Raw genomic sequence first — 21404 nt, 5'->3', positions numbered from 1 at the left:
AAATTGTGTCATGTGTTTTACCATAATCTTAAAAAATGTTTTCTAAGTTATATTGCATCATCGTAACACACAGGAAACAGAGCTACAGGAAGAAATGAACACCAGAAAGGGTAATGTATGGTTAATATAAAATAACTGGACCATTTAGAACGATTGGCAGTATCTCACAGGATTTTAAAATATAGGTAGGAATAATACTATAACCGCACACAAAAGGTAAGGTGGGCAAATAGAGTTAAATTATGTATAGTTCTTACATTTTTAAGAAGTGGTGAAAGTACCAATTTAAGGTAAACAAAAAGTTAAGGACGTATAATTAGAATCACAGAAAGGGTAAGAAATCACGACCAAAAAGATAATAGAGGAAGAACAATGGTGTAATATGATTCCATTTAAATGAAGTTCAAATACAAGTAAAACTGACAGAGACCCAAAGAGTGGTTAGCTTTGGGGGAGGAGGTGGATATTGATGGATGAGGGGACAGACACACCTTTTCTCCAGCAAAGCACTGGGAAATGTCTTTATCTTACCATGGGGAGTGGTTACACAGGTGTTTACATATGCAAAATTCATTTAACTATACACCTAAATCTTACTCATTTTACTGTAAATTTTCACCTCAATGAAACAGAAAACAATAAAAATGGAAAAAGTTTTTTAACTAATAGCTTAAGACAGGGTCAGCGTGCTACTGCCCACAGACCAAATCTAGCTCTCTGCATGTTTTCGTATGACTCACAAGCCAAGAAACATTTTACATTTTTAAATGGCTGGAAAAAAATCTACAGAATAATATTTTGACACGTGAAAATTATCTGTAATTCAGATTTGTGTTCATAAGGAATGTCTTGGAGCCACAAAAAAATGCTTTGTGTAATCTCTTTTTTTCTCAGTTTTTTCAAAATTGCTTAAATGTAATCTCTTTGTTTCTCAGCTAATACCACTCGAATATTCCAGGGGACCAGAATAGTGAAAACAGGAGTGGTAAGTAGAGAATGGTAAATTGCTTTGTGGTGGCTGTTAATTTGCATGCATTTAAAACTGTTACCACGAGGTGGCAGTATAATGTTATTAAACTGCTCAATATAAAGAGGTTGCGGTAGAGAAGAAAATTACATTATTTACTTTTTATAATTCAGTACCTTATGAACATAAGTTGTGCAACAGTGTTGGGTTATATTGTATAATTTTGTGAGGGTAAAAATTCATATTTTTATTTATTTATGATTTGTGGGATCGTACAATGCAGGACCACAAAGGGGTTAAATCTGTTCCAACCCCTTCATTTGACATATGCTCAAATTCAGGTTGTCACTTGCCTAAAGTTATATGGTTCAGAAAATTTCTGGAACCTGATTTAATATCTTAGTTTTCCCCAGTCCTGGTTGGTATCATGAATAATTAAAATACTAATCACAGTGGTGGTGATAATGGCCTAGAATTCACTAGGCTCTTCCAGGGTTTTGGGCACAGATTATTTTATTTACTTCTCCAGGCAGCCCACAGAGTCAGTGTTACTGTTATTCCCATTTTGAATACAAGGAAACCGAGGCTCAGTGAGTTAAAGTCGTTTGTCCAGCATCACCCAGGGAGCAAGCTAAAATTAGACTAATAGTTCAGAGCAGCACTTCTCGTTTTCCTAAGATATCTTATATGAGTAAAACCCCCAAATTTGAGCCCCAGTTTAGTATGGTGGTAAGAATGAGCCGAGTCTTGGACCCAGGCAGCCCTGCATTTGTCCCTTCCAGGCCATGCACCTTGTGTAAGCTCTTTAACATCTCTGTGCCTCAGTTTCCTCACCTGCAAAGTGGGTGATGATCATGCCTGCCTTGAGCATGGAGAGCCCTACGACGGCTGGCACTTGTTAATTGGAGTTCTTGTTATTCTTGATGTTGTTGTCATATGTATGGGCTCAGATTTTCCCATGGCTAAACTTAGAGACTGACAGGTACACTGACTCTACGGTGCCCGTGATGGAGGTGCAGAAATGTAAACCAGTGCCCAGAGCATGCAGTGCAGAGCATGGCCTCTGACCCCATCACTGCACACCTGGGCAGGCTGCTTTCCCTTCTAGGGAAAAGCACTTCCTTACTGGAAGACAGTGGGGTTGGACTGGATCACCCAGTATCTTTTCAAACCTAGAGTGGAGTATCTTCTCAAGTATCAGTGATATACATAAAACCAAAGGTCTTCTGCCTCTCATCACCCCAAGAACAGATGATCATCTGATATTTCCAATTCATGACTTCTTTGTTGTTTAATCAGCTTTAACATTACCAACGTTTTTTGGCACTCGGCCTCATCTTGGGTAATACCGTGGTAAAGCTGAGTTGTATTCACTAGTTACGCTTTTTAACATGTTCACAATTATTATAAAACCATTAAAATAAAAGTTGGTCACCCATGGACCACCTAATGTCAACTTTACGCCATATACTGGAAAACTCCATAGCATAGATGAGTGAAATCCTCAGAGGGTGACAAGCAGAGCCTCATTCCCAACCTTAATTACTGATGCTTCTCTGCTTTTTCTCCTTCTGCCTCTTTTCCACCCTTGCTGGGTGACCCTTCCCAGCCCACAGCATCTCCTGCCTCTTCAGCTGACATGGCCCCCATCAGCTCGGGGTCTTCTACCTGGACGTCCTCTGGCATCCCCTTCTCATTTGTTTCCATGGCGACTGGGATGGGCCCCTCCTCCAGTGGCAGCCAAGCCACTGTGGCCTCGGTGGTCACCAGCACACTCCTTGCCGGCCTGGGGTTCGGTGGCGGTGGCATCTCCTCCTTCCCCAGCACCGTGTGGCCCACGCGCCTCCCGACAGCCGCCTCGGCTAGCAAGCAGGCGGCTAGGCCAGTCCTCGCCGCCACAGAGGCCTTGGCTTCTCCAGGGCCAGATGGTGATTCGTCACCAACCAAGGACAGCGAAGGCACGGGGGAAGGAGAGAAGGATGAGAAAAGCGAGAGTGAGGACGGGGAGCGGGAGCACGAGGAGGATGGAGAGAAGGACTCCGAAAAGAAGGAGAAGAGCGGGGTGACCCGCGCTGCCGAGGAGCGGAGCCAGACGGAGCCCAGCCCCGCACCCTCGTCTCCTAACAGGACTGCCGAGGGGGGGCATCAGACTATACCTGGGCATGAGCAGGACCGCACTGCGGTCCCCACAGACCAGACGGGCAGAAGCAGGGATGCCGGCCCAGGCCTGGACCCTGATGCGGTCACCTCCACCCAAGTGCCCCCCACCGCCACAGAGGAGCAGTATGCAGGGAGTGATCCCAAGAGGCCAGAGATGCCATCTAAAAAGCCTATGTCCCGCGGGGACCGATTTTCTGAAGATAGCAGATTTATCACTGTTAATCCAGGTAAGTGGCGCCGGTCTTCTCTGAGGGTACCCGCTGCTGTGAACAGTCGTACCTTTTTTCAAAAAATTGAGAGTAGGAGGTGAAGCTTCAGAAAGTACTTAGTAGTCTTAGAATTATGTATGTCCATCATGGAAAAGGTGCATGTGTGTGAATGTGTGTGTGTGTGTGTCCCTGTTTTACTCCAAAAGCCTAATCTCTTAGGCTGGAGTAAGTCTTTCTTTGATATTTGTTTTCTTGCCTCAGAATAACTCCAAAGACTTCAACCAGGCACTGATATAAATGAATTAACAAGCTAGAGATTTCATTCCATGCTCATTATATCATGTATCTACAAATGGCTGGTTTGGTGCCAGGCACTGGGCAGGGTGCTGTCCCCGGGGAGCCTGGTCCCTGCCTAGAACGTGTAAAGGGGAAGGCAGAGAGATGACAGAGCAGCTAGCTGGAGCGTATGTCCGGAAGTTAGGTAGCAGGAACGTTAGAAAGCTGTCAAGCTAGATGGTTAACTGGCAAGCCGGAAAACTAGCTAACTGAAATTTCCGATTGTGAAATGGTAATAGATGAAATAAACAGGATATTGTCCAAGAGAATTATGGAGAGCATAGGGACCTGCCTTAACTAAGAAAGGCCACTCTGGAGAAGTGACACGTTCATGGAAACCTGCAGAATGAAAAGCTTCAGCTTGGGGAGAGCTGGTATTAGCCCCTGGTCCTTGCCCAAGAAATACGGCCCTCTCTCCCAGAGCTCCCGTTGCTGTGGGAATGAGCCATTGTATAGACAGTGAGGCCAGGGCATGAGAGCCTCATCTCACGCCTACTGGTGGCAATTTTGTTGCTCTGTCATATGCTCCAATCTTAATGAACCATCCTGATAGTTTCTGCAAGGGAGCCATAAGCATGAAGAGTTGTTATTGTTGTGAGGGCTTTTCTTAATAAGAAATTCTTCATTTTGCCAGACTACAAGATGTTTAGCAACAATTTTTTTTGCGTCTAAGCTGTTGTGGAGTTATAAGAGTGCAAAAAAAAAAAAGCAACTGGTAAATATTTATTTGCTTTTGCACTTGTAAACATTAAAATTCATCTAAAGCTGAGATCTCGTATGTTAAGATACAACTTAGAATAAATTTTCATGTTTTGAATTACTTTCCTCTTAAAGCTGGTATGAACTAATTTTTTGAAGTGGGGGTCTCCTGTGGGTATTGCTCAGTATTGCTGTGCTTTGGGGGAAAGGTACAGAGTAGCCTTTGGTGGAATTGAGTGAAGGAAGTATGGGGCCATTTGGGGAGCTGTTTCTTTATGAACAGTGACGTTCCCTCTAGAAATTACTTTGAAAAAGTCGAATTTCTTGCATTTGAAGATACTGAAGAAACATGTATGGAATGCCCACTCTAGAAGAGGCACCAGACTAGGCTTTGGGAGTAGAACATAGATCAAGACAGACTTCTCTTCTCTTGGGTTTGCGTTCTAGAAGGGGAGCTTGAGACTATGCCAGTAAACAAATGCATGCCTTTAAGTAGCCTTCATTGCTAGAGTTGAGGAGCAGAAGGACAGCATAGCCCTGAGCGGTCAAGGATGACCTCTGAGCAGAGATCCAAGTGGTTAAGAAGGCAGTAGCCGTGGAAAGCCCATTCTGGGCTGCAGGAACAGCAGGTCCGGAGACCCTACAGTGGGGATTAATTTGGATCCGTTGAGGAGCTATCAGAAGGCCAATGTGGTAAACCAGAGAGAGTGAGGGGAGAGGATTGGATGGATCTAGAGATTGATGGAGGTGCTCTGGAAAGTGCTGGTTGGCCACGCTGAAGATTTCATTCTACTAGAAATGAGAAGCTAGTGGTAGATTTCGGGTGGAGAGTTACTTGATTAATTTTTTGAAAGAGCACTCGGGCCTCTGCGTGGACATGATATAGGGAAGGCAAGAATGGACAAAAGAAGCCCAGTTAGGAGGCAGTGGTCATGGTGACATGGGCCAGTGTGCTTTCTCCCAAGACAAGAGGTGGACTTGGAATTGGTTTTGAAGCTTGAGTGTTCAGCCTCCGGACTGCGGGCCCTGGCAGAGTAGCATTCTCAGTCTGCTCCCCTTAAACATGTTTGACCACATTCCTGAAAAAATGCGGCTGCAGAGAGCCTAGGCTGGGAGAATTCACAGGTTGAGAGATAGGAGAGAGGTAAGGGCTGGAACTCCCCGGGGAAGTGGAAATGAGTTATTGTCATTGGAGTCAGGTTCCAGATTCCAGAGAATGGGGATAAGAAATGGATGGTAAACCTGGGGGCTCCCCACTCCAGGTATGAGGTGTGTGGGTCTTCAGCTTCCACCCTACTCTACAGAAATCTGAAAGCATCTACAATCTTGGCAGAGTGGCTTTGGGGGTCACATCAACCAGTCATCTCTGTCCCTTACTCACTCCGGGTCCTCAGGTAAGTCTTGGCCCCGGGTACTCATTTGTAAAGTGGAACTAATGATCGTCCTTAATGCCGAAGGTGGCGTGGCTGTGGAGACCCCCTTCTGTCATTGACAAATAGGAGCTGTTAGCTTCCCAGATGCCACACAATGATGGTGACTGTGAGAAGGCCCCTCATAACCCTTTCCTTTGCTATTGTCTGTGAACATTAAAGCTACTGGTCCCCAAGTAGCTGCCATTAAAAATGACCTCCAGATGGCTGGGTGCAGTGGCTCACTCCTGTAATCCCAGCACTTTGGGAGGCCAAGGAGAGCGGCCCACTGAAATCCAGAAGTTCAAGACCAGCCTGGGCAACATGGCGAAACCCCATCTCTAGAGAAAATGTAACAATTAGCATGGCATAGTGGCTCATGCCTATAGTCCCAGCCATTCATGAGGCTGAGGTGGGAGATCACTTGAGCCTGGAAGGCAGAGGCTGCAGTGAGCCGAGGTCATGACACTGCACTCCAGCCTGGATGATAGAACAAGCCTCTGTCTCCATTTAAAAAAAAAAAAAAAAGACTTCCTCCTGAAACTCAACTGGTAAATCCTAGCTTTTCCCTTATCACCTTCAGCTCACTGGGAAGGTCCACTTCTTCTGAAAGCTAAAAAGACACTTTCTTCAGAATTTCAGGCAATTCAAATTTGAAAATGGTGGCGATGATTGTTTAAGCCAGAGATAAGCAAAGTTTTTCAGCAGAGGGCCGGATAGTAAATATTTTTCAGCTCTGCAGCCCACCGGTGTCTGTTGCAGCTGCTCAGTTCTGCCTTGTAGCCCAGAAGCCGCCATGGACAATACACAGTGGAGTGGATGTGTATTTCCACGTGTGTATTTCCACATGTGTATTTCAATTAAAACTTTGTTTGCAGAAACAGGCAGTGGGCCTGATATGGTCCACGGTCTTGTCATTTGCCAACCCCCGGTTTACGCAGAAAGATGCCTGTGCCTGTTGATTAGCAAAGGATGAGTGGCCTGAGGGTGAAGCAGGCAAACCCACATCAGTCAATGACCCTGAAGTTTCGCCTCACTTCCGTTCACTCCATCCTTTGCCCTGTCTGCCTTCTCTAGGGTGGTATTTATTTTTTAATGAAATCACCATCATTTTAATGTTTGTGGTGATGTATTTTAAGGACTTTGTGTGTACCTTTGCTTTAAATATGTTCCACATTTATTTTTTCTTCCTATTAAGTAAAAACAATTACTTTAATCAATATCTGATCTCTGAGAAGAGTGATCATGTGTAAACTTACACACCGTTATATTTTTATGAGTATCTCCAAAAGGCTTGTTGAAATTCCTTTGGTGTTTCATAACATCTTTTTAAGTACTGTGAGTAGTGGCTTTAATATATTATCTCCCAGGGAAGGATTGACAAACTTAGACACCTACAGAAACCAGTTAACGCTAATGAGAAAAAAAAACAAAAGGACCAGGTGTTAGACATTAGGGAATGGTAAGGACTGCAGCAAATTAAAGAGCACATGTCCTTTCTAAAGAGAGCCACCTCAGCTCCAACACATTACTGCCAGTGAGAATGCATAGTGAGCCAGAAATGCAGGTTTTTGTGCCGAACCCCTCAACTTTTAAGTGAGCTCAAATTTTTAAAACAATTTTTCCTTTTTAAAAATGTATGCCAAACTAAACCCATAGTTGGGCCAGTAGGAACCTCTGGTGCTCAGCCTCTGCTGTAGTGTTGATTGCTAGAGTTGCATCTGCTCTAGAAGCCTTTCAGGAGGCTTGAAGGCCAACGTGCACTCACTCCCACTCACCAGGCTTTTTTCTAGCGTTTCTTTAGTGCAAAGCCCTCATCTGGATGTCTGCTACATGGAAATCCAGCATATGGTCCCACCCTCAGGAGCCACGGCCTGAACCCTGAAGCCAGTTGATGCAAGGAAATGTTCTCGGGGCAGTGTGTAGTACAGCAGACCCTAGAAAAACGTTTCAGAGTGGGCATCATCTACAAACCCATCATTTGGTGCTGGGATTTTCCACTTTTGTTTCCTTAAATTAGGGAAACTCCTTTTTTCAGATTGAATCTTGCTTAGAACTCCAGTACGTGAACACTCATTGCTGAAGGTTTACTAACTGCCTCTTCTGGCTCAGCCCTGAGTCATGTGCTAAAGGGAAAGTCCATTTCTGGGGTCAGCATACCACAGCCAGCAGGCCACATCCATCCCCTGGCCTGCATTTGCATGGCCCATGAGCTGAGAATGGACAGAGTTGGATAGAGGCTCTGGGCTGCTGTTCTGCTTTGAGGCGAAGTGGAGGGTGCAAAGCCCCAGCCACTCTGCTCCTTTGGGCAAACCCTGGGGTGCCTCTTTGGAACTGTCAAGCACCAAGAAACCCAACTTGAAAACCTTTAATTACAGAAATAATGCCAGCGTCATCAGCGAACATGTGCTCTGTGCTAGCTCTGCCTGTGCAGAAGGCCAGCTGTGTACGTCACTGATCCTGTGGTGCTCCCGTGAATGTCATGCTGCCATTGTTGCCGTCATGCGGGTGAGGAAAGCAAGGCTCAGAGGAAGGAATGTGCCCACAGCCACATAGCACATGGCAAGACAAAGCCCAAATGTTGGTCCTGAGTCTGTAGTCGAGGGGGAGCCTCCCCACGTGGTGCTGGCTTTGGTGCTGGTTCCCAGAATGCACAATACCAGATGATTTCAGATGCAGTATTAATTATTAAGTATTTTAATGTGTGCTTTTAAAAAGAGACCAACTTTGCATTTGTGACAGTGGTTCTCAACCAGAGGCAATTCTGCCCTTCTCCCTAGGAACATCTGGGAGCATCTGGAGACAATTTTAGTTGTCATAACTGGCACTGGGGTGCTACTAGTGTCTTGTGGGTAGAGGGCTATTGCTAAATGTCATAAGTGCAGAGGACAGCTCCACAGCAAGGAACCATCTGGTGAAAATTGTCATTAATGCCAAGGCCGAGAACCTCTGATTTACAGCATTCATGTAAAGTTTCGTTTTTGAAGTTTACTTGAGGACAAATAGAGTAGTAATTTAAAGACAAAAATAAGTAACAGTGCAGGTTCATGCAGATGGGGCAGAAATCATGAATGCAATACCCAGCTGTCTAGGGATTGGGAGCATGGTACCATGCTTTATTTACAATTAGTTACATCGGGCACTTGCACAGACTATCAGACGTAGTTTTCAGCCAGGGCGAGTTTTGCTGGTCAGGTTTCTTTCTAGAGAAATGTTTTCTTTATAATTCTGCCCACCCCTGCCCTGGGCTGTCATCTTCTTGGCCTGTTCGTGGGGAACAAGCTCAGGGTAGGCCAAAGGGGTTATTCAGCTGCCAGTACGGGTTTAGTTTCTTTCCAGAAACTATGTGGGTCCTTGGAATTTCTATTGCCCAATGAATGATGTTTGAATTAAAACACATGGTAAATCTCATGGTATGGAAGACTAGACCCCACCAAGAACAATTACTTTTCTTCCAGAGAGGCTGGAGTCAAGAATTCAGGTTGCAGCAGGTGGCATATTTGGTGTAAGATTGGTATACAGCTTCTGCCCCTTCCTAATTTCAGAACCACATAATGTTGCAACCAACTGTCAGTGGTGGCAATCTGGTAGGTTAGGCCTTGCCATCTTTGGGGGGCTTGGAATTCAATTAAGATTTATCAAATGCCCCCTACTTTCCCACCACCTAATTGAAATAGAGATGACAGACCACTATTTTGATTGAGTCTGGTGAATTAAGTTCTGCATGAAAGGGCAGGAGAGCACTTATTCACAGGAACTCTTAGCAGTGATATAAATGGAAATGAATGACGCTCTAATCCTGCCCACATGTGTTAACGCAGAGCCAGTGTCCTGTTGCAGGAGAACATATAGATTTGTAACTGGTGAACAATCATTTCTCAGCAGCAGTGGTTTAGGTATTGTCAAAGCTCCAGAAAAAATAAAAGGCCGGTTTTGTGGCCCTGTAAAAACAACAGCCACCTTATCATTTCACACCCTTTAGAATGGCTTCTATCAAAAATAAAGAAAATCAGTGTTGGCAGAAACGTGGAAAGATGGGAACCTGTTGTGCACTGCTAGTGAGAATGTAAAATGGTACAGGCACTGTGGAAAACAGTATGGCAATTCCTCAAAAAATTAAAAATAAAATTATATCATTTAGCAGTTCTATTTCTGGGTATACAGTTGACCCTTGAACAACACTCTTGAACTGCGTGTATCCGCTTATAAGAAAAACGTGAGTTTTCTTCTGTCTCTGCCACCCCTAAGAGAGAAAAACCAACCCCTCCTCATTGTCCCTTCATCAGCCTTCTCAAAGTGAAGATCATGAGAATGAAGACCTTTATGATGACCTGCTTCCCCTTAATGAATAGTAAATAGAAACCTTTTCTCTTCCTTATGATTTTCTTCATAACATTTTCTTTTTTCTAGCTTACTTTATTGTAACAACACAGCATATAATACAAATAATATACAAATACGTGTTAATTGACTATGTTATTGGTGAGGCGTCTGGTCAACAGTAGGCTATTAGTAGGAAAGTTTTTGGAGACTCAGAAGTTATACATGAACTTGTGATTATTCAGGGATCAGCACCCCTAATGCCTGTGTTGTTCATGGGTTAACTGTATAGCCAAAGGATTGAAAGCAAGATCTCAGAGATATCTGTAGACCCATATTCATGGCAGCATCATTGACAGTAGCCAAGAGCTGGAAGGAACCAAGTGTTCGTCAGTGGGTGAACGGCTAAACAAAATGTGGCACAGAGTACACACAATGAAATAACTGTTCAGCCTTTAAAAGGAATGAAATCCTGTCACATGGTACAATGTGGATGAACCCTGAGGACATTACCGTAAGTGCAGTGAGCCAGTCCCAGAAAGACAAATAATACATGATTCCCCCTATATAAGATACCTAGTATTGTGAAACTCAAAGAAACAAAGTAAAATAGTGGTTGCCAGAGGCTGATGACAGGGGAAATGGGGAGTTGTTTAATGGATATAGAGTTCTTGGTTTGCAAGATGAAAAAGTTCTGGAGATCAGTTGCACATCAGTTGCACAACAGTGTGAATATACTAAACCTCACTGAATGGGACTTAGAAATGGTTAAGACGGTAAATTTTGTGTTACGTGTTTTTTACCACTGTTTTTTTTCTTTTTGAGCAGCCACCTTAATTCACAGATGTGGGAGGTTTATAATGAGTGGTATGGCTCAGAACAAATATGGTGAAATTCCCCATGATGGAAACAGGCTTTAAATTTATGAGTATGCAGATCGTCCTTCTCTTTATCTTTCTTGCAAATTAAAGAATCTTGCTCTTCCCTACTCCTGATAGAGGCCTCTTGGATCCAAGCTAGTTTTGGTCTTGACACCAGAGGGGTTCTTGGCTTGTAGCAGAAGTTGAGCCCTTACTGGAGGGTAGGAGGCATTTCAGATGGGTCCATCTGATGTATTGCTGCCGGTAGCATTTATAGTACATTGTACTCCGTTTTTATTTGCTTCTACTGGGATGAGAGCCAAGCCAGTAAAAGGCAAACAGCATTAATTCAGTGATGACATATGCCACTGAAAACTGTTTTTCTTTTCTTTTTTTTAAAATTTTTTTAAAAAGCAGAATGGAGGCACTTTACTCAGATTCTGCTGGGTGCTGAAATAAAGACGGAGAGAAAGAAAGGCTGTGGGGAGGTTAACCTTACCTTCCTCCTGCATATGCTCAGAGTGGGTTCGTTAGCATTTTGCTCCAAGTTTCCTGGGGAAGACCTTTCGGGAGCAGGCTCACTCTTTGATTCTGGGCTCTAGCCGGCCTCACATCACCCTCTGAGTAGCTGTTCACCTGCACATCACATCCGCTGGGGAAGTGCTGGGTATCAGCTGATACTCCTTTCCTCGTTGTCATCTTCTACACACAGATCCAAATGCACTGAGGAGAACGGACCATGTTAGATGGGCAGAACAACAGCATGGTCAGTTTCTAATTGGCCTAAAAATAAAATCCCTTCAAAAATAAATGCAATTGGAGAAAGCCGCTTTGTACAGAAAGAGTGTCTTCTCTTGAGCCAGGTTAGTGGTATCAGGATCGTGGTGAGTTTCTTAAACCATGATTTTTACTTCTGATCTTGAGGCCTTTTTAAAAGGCCCAAGTTAGTATTGTTCTGCAGAGTCATTGGGTCAGAGTGCCATCTTGCAGACTGAAACTAGGCTGGCCAGAGTAAGCTGGCAGTGGGAGTTGGGGGTGAGGAAAGCTGGTCTGGTCTGTGACATTAGGGACTAGTGACGACTGTGGCAAACCAGTGAGACACACTGTGTCTGATGGGAATGTGCCTCTTGGTTCCAAATGACATTTGCCATGTGGGAATTCAGGCTTTTGTTCCCAACTTTGAACGTTTTCCACTGGAAGCCTCCATTGCCGATTTTTATCTGAACTCTTTTGCTTTTTAAATGTTGGCAGCTATTTCACAATTAAAAAATAATTACTGGGAAGGGGTGTCAAACCAGGGTTGCCAGTTCATAACCCATGTCAGGCAGGAATCGAAGGACTAGTGCTGCTGGGAAGGCCATCACGTGGATGAAACTGAGATGGAGATGGAGGTGAGGAGGCGTTCTGTGAGCCCAGAGATCCTGTACTTAACTCGGCGTCACACTTTGGGCATCATGGAGGGAAGCAACCCCTAGTCACTGGGCAGCTCCATTCCACTGGACCCTTTAGGGGGCAGCTAGGTTACCAGCAAAGCGCTGAGTAACCGTGTGCTTCTCCTGGCACATGAGTGTCTAGTGTTGCTACACTGTCAGCATTGTTGCTTGACTCCATTGAAGGAAAGAAAAGAATGACCATTTCTCGGGCACCTCCTGTGTGTCAGGCACTGTGCTTGGTGCCGGACTGATCTGGGGCGGCTTCATGAGCAGGCAGCCTGTGCACCCACGTAGGCCCTCTTCTCGGAAGGGCTTGTGCTTGCCTTCATACTCTCTCATACGCTGCTGTCACCTTCTTGAAACTGTTTAATAACTTCTGAATGGGCCCCAGGATTTCAATTTGCATCTGGTCCTGTAAGTTATGTAGCCATAATTTACACAGTCTGTTTTCACATAGACAATCATCTTTCATCCTCAGGATTCCCCTGAGACGTGAGTATCATCATTTTTCTCCCTTTGATAGAGGAGTGAACAGACACTCAGAGATGGGCAGTCATTTACCCAAAGCCACACAGCTGGAAGGAACTAAGTCAGAATTTGTACCCAGGTCTGCCTTAGTCTGGAGTGTAGAACTGCCTCCATCATGTTCTGGTCTCTAGAGGCCTAGGCGTGGGGAAGGTTGGCCTCCTGGATTGCCGCTGTCTGAGGGCATATAATGAGATGGGTGTATACTCAGTGTCACATTTTGTGTGTTCTTAGTAGTCCTAGCAGTTTGCTGTTTTATTAGGGCCACAAATTGAGTCAGGCAGCAGGATGGGTATTTCTTCCGAAGGACACAGAAAGAAGTATGGGGGCCAGACACAGTGGCTCACATCTATAATCCCAGCACTTTGAGGGGAGGCAGAGGCAGGAGGATCCCTTGAGCCCAGAAGTTCGAGACCAGCCTGGGCAACATACCAGGAAAGTGTCTCTACCACAAAAAAAAAAGGGGAGGGGGGAAAGAAGTATGGTACAGTCTAGTCTCAGGGCAAACTTTGAGATTCTAGCTCAGATTCAGCAAACACTCAGTGACACCCCCCATGGGCACCGAGGAAGGAGAACTGTCCAGACCCCAGGCACAATTAGTGCCTGAAGAATATCTTAGTTCATTGTGTTATTACTCAGCTATTTCCTTTATATAATCCTTTATATATAGTCATATATTAGTTTATAGAATTAGTGCCTGAAATATAACTTACTGCTTACATATATCTAGCTTATATAATCATACTTAATACTTACATCTAGCATACTTAGCTCTAAATAATCTTTCCATATAATCATATAGGTATTGTAGTCAGAGCTGTACTGACACATGTAGTGCTGATTTATAGAATCCTTCTATATAACCATATAGTAGTTTGTAGTAGGAGGAATGCCTAGAGCAGTCACAGAACAGAAGCAGCACATGGGAAAACAGCCAGACCAGGACAAGAACAAAAGATCCAGGCGGTGGCATCCCTGCCTGAAAGGGCATACGCTGTATGGCAGGCTTGGAGCAAGAGCCTCTGCTCCTGATAAAGGAGTTATAGTACCTTGCATCCAGTTCCTGTGGAAGGTAGGCCTCAGGCCTGAGATCTTGGAAGTAACCGAGGGAAAAGAACCCCTCTGGTGTGACCAGTCACGGCGGCTGTACACCCTGTCAGTCTTTTCTCGCTTCTGTGCTAGCTCAATTCATCATCCCATAAATGTCTTAAGAGTACAAGTCTGTCAGCTCCCACTGCATTGGCTTACAGTATCCTTCTATTAGAAATCCTTTGAAGTCTCCAGCCCCCAGGTAAGAAGGGTTGTGTACAATACCTGTTGCACACTGCCCACCTCCTTGCCTCAGTGACCTAATGGGGGTGGACCCCTTTTCTGTACACGACCCTCGACTACTGCGCATGGCACTGCCCCCTACTGCACATGGCCCACCTCTCTGCCCAGGTGACATAATGGGGTGGCCCCCTAGCTTGTGACTCATGCGATTATGTACGCCCTATTACTAAGCCTATAGATGATGATCTCTACTCACAGGTGGCATGACCCCCCGAGTCCAAATGCTCTTCACCGGTTCTTCAGTGTCCTGTCTCTTTACTTCTCAGATCCTGCACCTCAGCGCAGCATAAAGGGCTCCCCACAACCCCGTGGGGCCCAACAGCCCTACATAGGTCTTTACCATAATCACATCACAGGCAGCCCCTTGTGCTGATGCCCAGAGCATCTGAAGTTCTGTATGATAGGCATTACACACGCAGATGTTACAGAGAGAAGTCAGATTCAGCAAACACTCAGTGAGCACTCACCTTCTCCTCTGCTGTGTGAGGGTGCTGAGGAGGAAGAGAGGTGCTATCGAGAAGTAATGATGCACCTGCTAGGATGGTGGCGGATGATGGTGTTGCCGAAGTTGGGGTGTGTAATGATAACAATAATCACAATAGTTAACATCACCCAGGTGCCAGGCAACATTCTAAGTGTTTTGCATGCATTAGCTCATTTAATCATCATACCACCGCAATGCTGTATGCAATATAATTTCCATTTACAGAGGAGATTGAGGCACAGAGAGGTTAGGTCAGTTGCCCAGAGTTGCATAGCTAGTAGGAGGTAGAGCTTTGTTACTGTTCTTTATAGAGAGATGGAAATCAGCCCTGCCTTTGGGGACTAGAGTAACAAAAGAGCAAGTATATTTGAGTGTGATGTTTACGGTAAGATAACACAAGCTGATGATGATGGTGGTGGTGGTACTTGGCATTTGCTTGATACGAGGCACCCTTCTAGGCGTTCTTACATTGAATTCCCCCACCACTCGATGAAGCAGGCTGTCTTTATCCCATTTTATAGATGAAGAACTCCAGGCCCAAACTGGATTAAAGGTCACACAGAAAATGGCAGAGCCAGGATCTGAACCTGTAATCTCTACTCTGCCCTTAAGAGACAGTACAAATTGGGGGCTTCGGGAAGCCTCACAGAGAAGGCAGCCTTTGAACCAGGATTGAAGGATCAAAAAGATCAATTCTGGCATCAGGAAAGGAAAGGCCCTCCCTGCAGTAGGAATGGGAGAGGCAGAGACAGTGAGGCGGGACTGTGGCCCAGCATGGTCACTGATAGGATGAGTGTGGCTGGAACAGTGAAGGGGAACAGCAGGAGATGATGCTGGGGCGGGGGTGGTGGAAGGCCTTGCTCCTGAAGGGCCCTGCCTTCCCCACTCAGGGGTATCATGAGGGGCTGCTTAGGAAAGTGACAGGAGCAGATTTCACTTGGTCACCTGGAGATGCAATCCAGTTCCAGGCTCCTGGCACCAGGAAGACGAAGTAGTACTGTGAATTTGAAAATGAAATCAACATTATCACGCCCCACATGGAAATTCAGTCACAATCTTAATTTTGCTTGGCTTTTATGTAAAAGACACAAGCCAATGAAACTGCCTGCCATTAGTCAAGGTCAAAGTGCAGCTTACCAGAAAAACTTCCTTAGGTCTCTCACTCACACTACAAGTTATTGCCAACCTCAGAGCCACTCCACAGATACTGCCATTTGGGGACTGTCCACAGTGGGATTTCAGATAGGCTCCAGCCCCATCCGGGAACCCCTCCGCCACACCCTGCGTCAATAATCACACACTTTCAGGAAATGTTAGGGGGAGAGATGACTCACTCCATCGTGGAAGTCAAGTTTGAGCCCAGCTCTGACCTTGGCGGCTGTGACCTCAATAGCCTTGTCCTGGACCTTCATTCTCTCTCCATGCCGGTGGTTCATACTTTTTTTGGGGCCTGGACCTCTCTGAGACTCTGATGAAAATTGAACACTCACCCCGTGGAGGAAGAGAGGGGGACAGACATTATCATCAACACAGAGATGCCCCTATGGCATCTGGGACCATACCAGATGGTCACTCCCTAACCCCTTCCCAAGGCCTAGAAATTCTAGAGTGATCACTTTTTACTGGTTTTAGAATGGCTGAAATATGCTGGGCATGGTGACTTATGCCTGTAATCTCAGCACTTTGGGAGGCTGAAGCAGGAGGATCACTTGAGGTCAGGAGTTCGAGACCAGCCTGGGCAACATGGTAAAACCCCACCTCTACTAAAAATATGAAAATTAGCCTGGCGTGGTGGCACGTGCCTGTAATCCCTGGTAGTCGGAGGGCTAAGGTAGGAGGATTGCCTGAGCCTGGGAGGCGGAGCTGAGGTCACCCACTCCAGCCTCAGTGGCAGAGTGAGACTCTGTTTCAAAAAAGAAGAAAAGAGTGATAGAAATTACACAGAGGTGATATTGCCAGTGATTGTTTAGGAATGTAAGTGTGAGGGACTGTGTTGGCCAAGAGTTTCCTGTGGTTTGGGATGAATAGAACATGGAGTTTCCATTCTACGTAATGTGTAAGGAGCGAGGAGAGAAATAAGACACTGAGAGTCCCTCCTTGTACCCAGGGGCTTCCCAGAGTGGATACTGATTTTAATTGAACATGTGGCCTACAGCGTCAACCCTCCCAATATTTTTTCCATTAACAGGACTTCCAGGTCTTTAAGATTCCCCCAGCACCCCTGGCTGGGCTGCCCCCTTCTGGGGTCCCACGAAATTATTCTTATTTGCAACTCTGGTTCTTCTGGCCAGCCACCAGAACTCTGCAATAAAAACATTATGTTGACGGAGAGAAGGCATGTCTGATCCATGTCTGCTTTGGCTTAAAACCCTGCAGTAGTTTCTACCGCCCTTAGAACTAAAATCCGTATCCTTATTTCAGCCTCCAGGGCCCTGGCAGCATTTGCCTTCCAGTTCTCCATCTTAGTTCTCCTCCCTCTCATTCTTGGACTCCTACTGATTTGATGGTCTCCGACCAGAACACCCTTCTTCTCCCAGTGTCTGCCTGGCTAACTCCCCTTCATCCTTCAACACTTGCCTTCATTGGGGAGCTCATGGAGACCTGGGCTTGGAGAGCTATTCCCCGATGGCCCCCTGTGCTTCCCCTGGTGCCACATTCATTGTATTCTAGTTACTTGTTCATGTGCCCACCTCGCCTCTTTTAAACAACTCCTCCCCATGGCACAGCAGTGCTCCTGTCTGATGTACTGCTGTGTCCCCAGCCCCTTGTACCAGGCCTGTGCACAGTGGGGGATTGGTAAGAATCTATTCTAAAAAAAAAATGGAGCAGGAGGTGAAGAAAGTGGCCTGGCACAGCTAGGAAGGCACTGTATAAACAACAAAGTGCTGTGTGGTTTTTTTGTTGTTGTTGTTGTTTTTTCTTTTTTGAGACGGAGTCCTGTTCTGTTGCCCAGGCTGGAGTGCAGTGGCGCAATCTCGGCTCACTGCAACGCACTCTGCCTTTCAGGTTTAAGCAGTTCTCCACCTCAGCCTCCCAAGTAGCTGGGATTACAGGCGCCCACCACCACACCTAGCTAATTTTTTTGTATTTTTAGTAGAGACGGGGTTTCACCATCTTGACGAGGCTGGTCTTGAACTCCTGACCTCGTGATCCACCCTCCTCCGCCTCCCAAAGTGCTGGGATTACAGGCATGAGTCACCACGCCCTGCCTGATGTGGTAGTTTTTAATCAGAGTGCTTCACCTGCTTGACTCTGTCTCCTTACCTGTGAGCTGGGGATACATCAGGTCCCACCTACGACACAGGACTGTGCCTGAAACAAAGGAGGTAGTCAACGTAAAATGCACTAGAGGAAATTCAGTGAAATGCATAACACACTTCTTCCTGATTCAAGAGTCTTGCCTCTTTAAAAATCTGCTCCCGCAGCCAATTCTTTCTTCCCCACTCAGCCTACCTTCTCTCACCTGGAAACTCAGCCTGATTAGCTCTGCATTTAGTCCGTCGTGCAGAGGGACGCTCGGGACTGGGTGAACACTGGCCTCATTTTTGCAGTGCAGGAGGAATCCTTGCTGGGCTCGAGTCAGCCTGCAGCCAGTGTTCGATTTTTCAAGGGGCTTCTCCCCATGGTCACAGACGACCTTTGCTTTTCCGCGGCCCACCTCTGTGCACCTGTGCTCTTCCCAGCCCCAGCACCCACACGAGCTTCATTTGGGCCACCTGGCACATTCCAGGCGTCTTCCCACAGTGGAAGGGAAGATAAGATCTTCTGCTGAGGCTCCCGGGGACTTCTGAAGATATTCGGGGCCTGGAGATGTGGAGGAACGAGCTGCCTTGTTAACAGGTACTGGCTGACCCGAGAAAATCCTGAACTATTTGGCAAGCTTTCCCTGCTAACCTCTAGATTGTGGCTGCTAGTTACATCCGTGCTCTGAGAAGAGGGTGAGGTGTGGCTTCCTGTCTTTAGGAAAGAAGATAGGAGCTTTTGGAAGGCTCTGGGGTAGGTGATAGGATCAAAGGAAAAACTGGAGAAGGAGATTTTAGGAAAAGCAGGATCTCTGGGGATTGTGGTGGGAGCCCACGGGCAGAAGCACCCAGGTGCTCCTGCTGGGCTACGCTGTTGTTCAGTCTTAGAGTCGGTGGTTGAGATTCCAGAGCGAGATGCCATTGTGCTGGCTTCAGTGCCACTTCACTGGCCAGAGCAGGGAGCCCCGCGCTCTGATGATTGTCCGACCATGACTATATCTGTTAGGAAAAGGTGGTTTCCCAAAGCAGAATCGGGGTGTAGTTGTTACTACAGGAAGGGGTAACGGATGCTGAGCAGCAAAGAACAGATGGCCATGGTAGTCACAGCCAGTTCTAGTTAACCTGGTGAAATCCATCACGCTAGCCTTCCTGCCCTTGCAGTAGAGAACCTGAGAGGCTCTTGGACAGCCATCCCACCCTGCTTCTTTCAGAGACGAGCACATGTCCTCCACGCATTCAAAGGCCCTTCTGGGTCAGTCATGTTCTTGGAGTAACGCTGGAATGTCTGTGTCTTCTGTACGCTGTCTTTAAAAACACCTCGAACTCTATCTGTAAATCCTTATCACTGCCAATTACAAAATGCAGCCCACAGAAGAGGCCCTGTGTGTGTGTGTTGGGTCAGGGCAGGAAACAGTAAGGGCTGCAGATTGCCCCTCCTGTTACGGGGCAGCCCAGCGCAAATGCCCCAGTTCTCCAGAAACCACACAAAACTGGAACAGAACTCTGCATCATATTCTGGCTCCCACCTCCACTAACCTCTGTCCTCTAACTGGGATGATTTCTCTTGGCAGCGGAAAAAAACACCTCTGGAATGATAAGCCGCCCTGCTCCAGGGAGGATGGAGTGGATCATCCCTCTGATTGTGGTATCAGCCTTGACCTTCGTGTGCCTCATCCTTCTCATTGCTGTGCTCGTTTACTGGAGGTAAGCCAGGCAGCACCTACAGAGTAGATATGGGGGCCAGATGCTGGCCAGGGTTTCGCTCGTGGGTGGGGAATGCCATGGCCTCTGCATTCAGGAAGGCGAGACAGTTTGTTTCTTGTCTTGGCACCTGGGAGACCCTCGTTTCTCTGTTACATGATGGCAGGACCAGAGCCAGTTTTGAAATCAAGGCACTTATGGTAGGCTTCTGGGATTTAGTACCAAAGAGACTTTTGTTTGAGAATCAGGGAGATCCAAGTTCAAATCCCAGCTCTGCTACTTGCTAAATCCAAATCCCATGACCATTTTGAATGTTAGTTTCAGAACCAGCAAAATGAGTTAATAAGTCATAGCATTTGCAGTTTTTCTGAAATGATGCTTTACTTTGTCGTAGCCACATAATAACTCTTCGTTACCTTAGAATTTTTTTCCTTAGACTTTTGCTGAAAATTAAATTGGATGATAGGAAAACATTTAGCACTTTGTGTGGTATTTAATACGTGGAAGATTAAAATGGCAGAAGCTATCCTGGTTCTCACTGTTTCTCGTGCAAGGCCAGGTTGCAGCCTGTTTAGAAGTTGTTTTTTCAGCTGAGCAACTCCATCAGGCCCACTTGGTTGGCCGGGGTGCCTTCACCTCCCAGACTAACGTGGGAGGCTTCTGCCTTTTATCTAACAGGCTACACCAGTGAGAAACAGGTGTCATATTTTCATCTCTCCTTCCCTTCTTTCCATTCATTCAATTAAATTTGAGCCCATTCCGTGCGCCAATCTTCTAGGCACAAGTGATTTCTGAAAAAGTGACCTAAACGGATAAGAGTCTTTGCTTTCATGGAGCTTACATTTTAGTGGAGGAGGCAGCCAATAAGCAAAGCAAGTAACTAAAACATGTAATTTCTAAGATGGTAGTAAGTGGATAATGGAGAAAACTAAATCTGGAAAGGAGAGGGGCCTGTGGGGGACTAGGGGAATGTTCTGAGTGGTCAAGAAGATGATACCTGGGCAAGGACCTAAAGGAGGAGGGAACCAAATGGACTCCATCTGTGGCAAGTTCCAAGTAGAGGAAACAGCACATGCAAAGGCCCTGAGGCAGGGACGTGCCTGGTGTGTACCAGGAAGAGCCAGAGGTCAGTGGGGCCGAGACGTGAGTAGAGGGGTAAGGTGGCAGAAGCAGGTATCAGAAACGGGTCATGCACAGCCTTATGGGCCATTGTTAATGCATTGCCTTTCACTCGAAGATGAGTAGGATGTGGTACAGAAGAATGTTGTAATTTGACTTCAAGATTACTCGGCTGCTGTGTTAAATACAGACTGAAGAGGAGCAGTGGCAGAATCGGAGACCATTGGACTAGTTCAAGGAGGACATGATTGTGGCTCAGATGCAGGTAGCAGTGCAGGTGGTGATCATTCATTGCGTACAGATCTATTCTGAAGCTGGGAGCAATAGAATCTGCTGGCAGCTTGGTTGTGTGTCCTTGGGTCTGTTCCTAATTGGCTGGAACAGGAGAATAAGGAAGGAAGTCATCTCAGGTTTCCCCAGGCATCTGAAGGTACCCATAAGTACTTTAGTGTTGCAGACCAGCTAGATTATGAAGTGTGTTGTATTTTGGGATGAGCATAGGAACGGCTAGACTCACTTCCGTGTCTTCCCTTCTCCAGGAAAAAGTGTTTTGCAAATATGTTTGAAGCCTATTGGTAAATTGGAGGCCATCTAGTGTGAGTTTAACT

General features: G+C 46.1%; 1 protein-coding gene across 3 annotated transcripts in view; it reads left to right on the top strand.

Moving 5' to 3' along the window:
* Positions 1-21404, top strand: part of PTPRG (protein tyrosine phosphatase receptor type G) — a 770883-nt gene that overhangs the window by 665477 nt on the left and 84002 nt on the right. For 2 of the 3 annotated variants that reach the window (XM_017527401.2, XM_017527403.2), the window contains exons 11-13: positions 936-985; positions 2577-3354; positions 19548-19680. In XM_017527401.2, coding sequence (XP_017382890.1) covers positions 936-985; positions 2577-3354; positions 19548-19680 — 961 coding nt within the window. The remainder of the gene's footprint in view (positions 1-935; positions 986-2576; positions 3355-19547; positions 19681-21404) is intronic. The other variant, XM_017527402.2, reaches the window with a different exon arrangement.

This window comes from Cebus imitator, unplaced genomic scaffold (genome assembly GCF_001604975.1).
Source record: "Cebus imitator isolate Cc_AM_T3 unplaced genomic scaffold, Cebus_imitator-1.0 Scaffold48, whole genome shotgun sequence".
NCBI lineage: Eukaryota > Metazoa > Chordata > Mammalia > Primates > Cebidae > Cebus > Cebus imitator.
The sequence above is the reverse complement of the archived record's forward strand: the minus strand, read 5'-3'. Positions and strand labels throughout refer to the sequence as shown.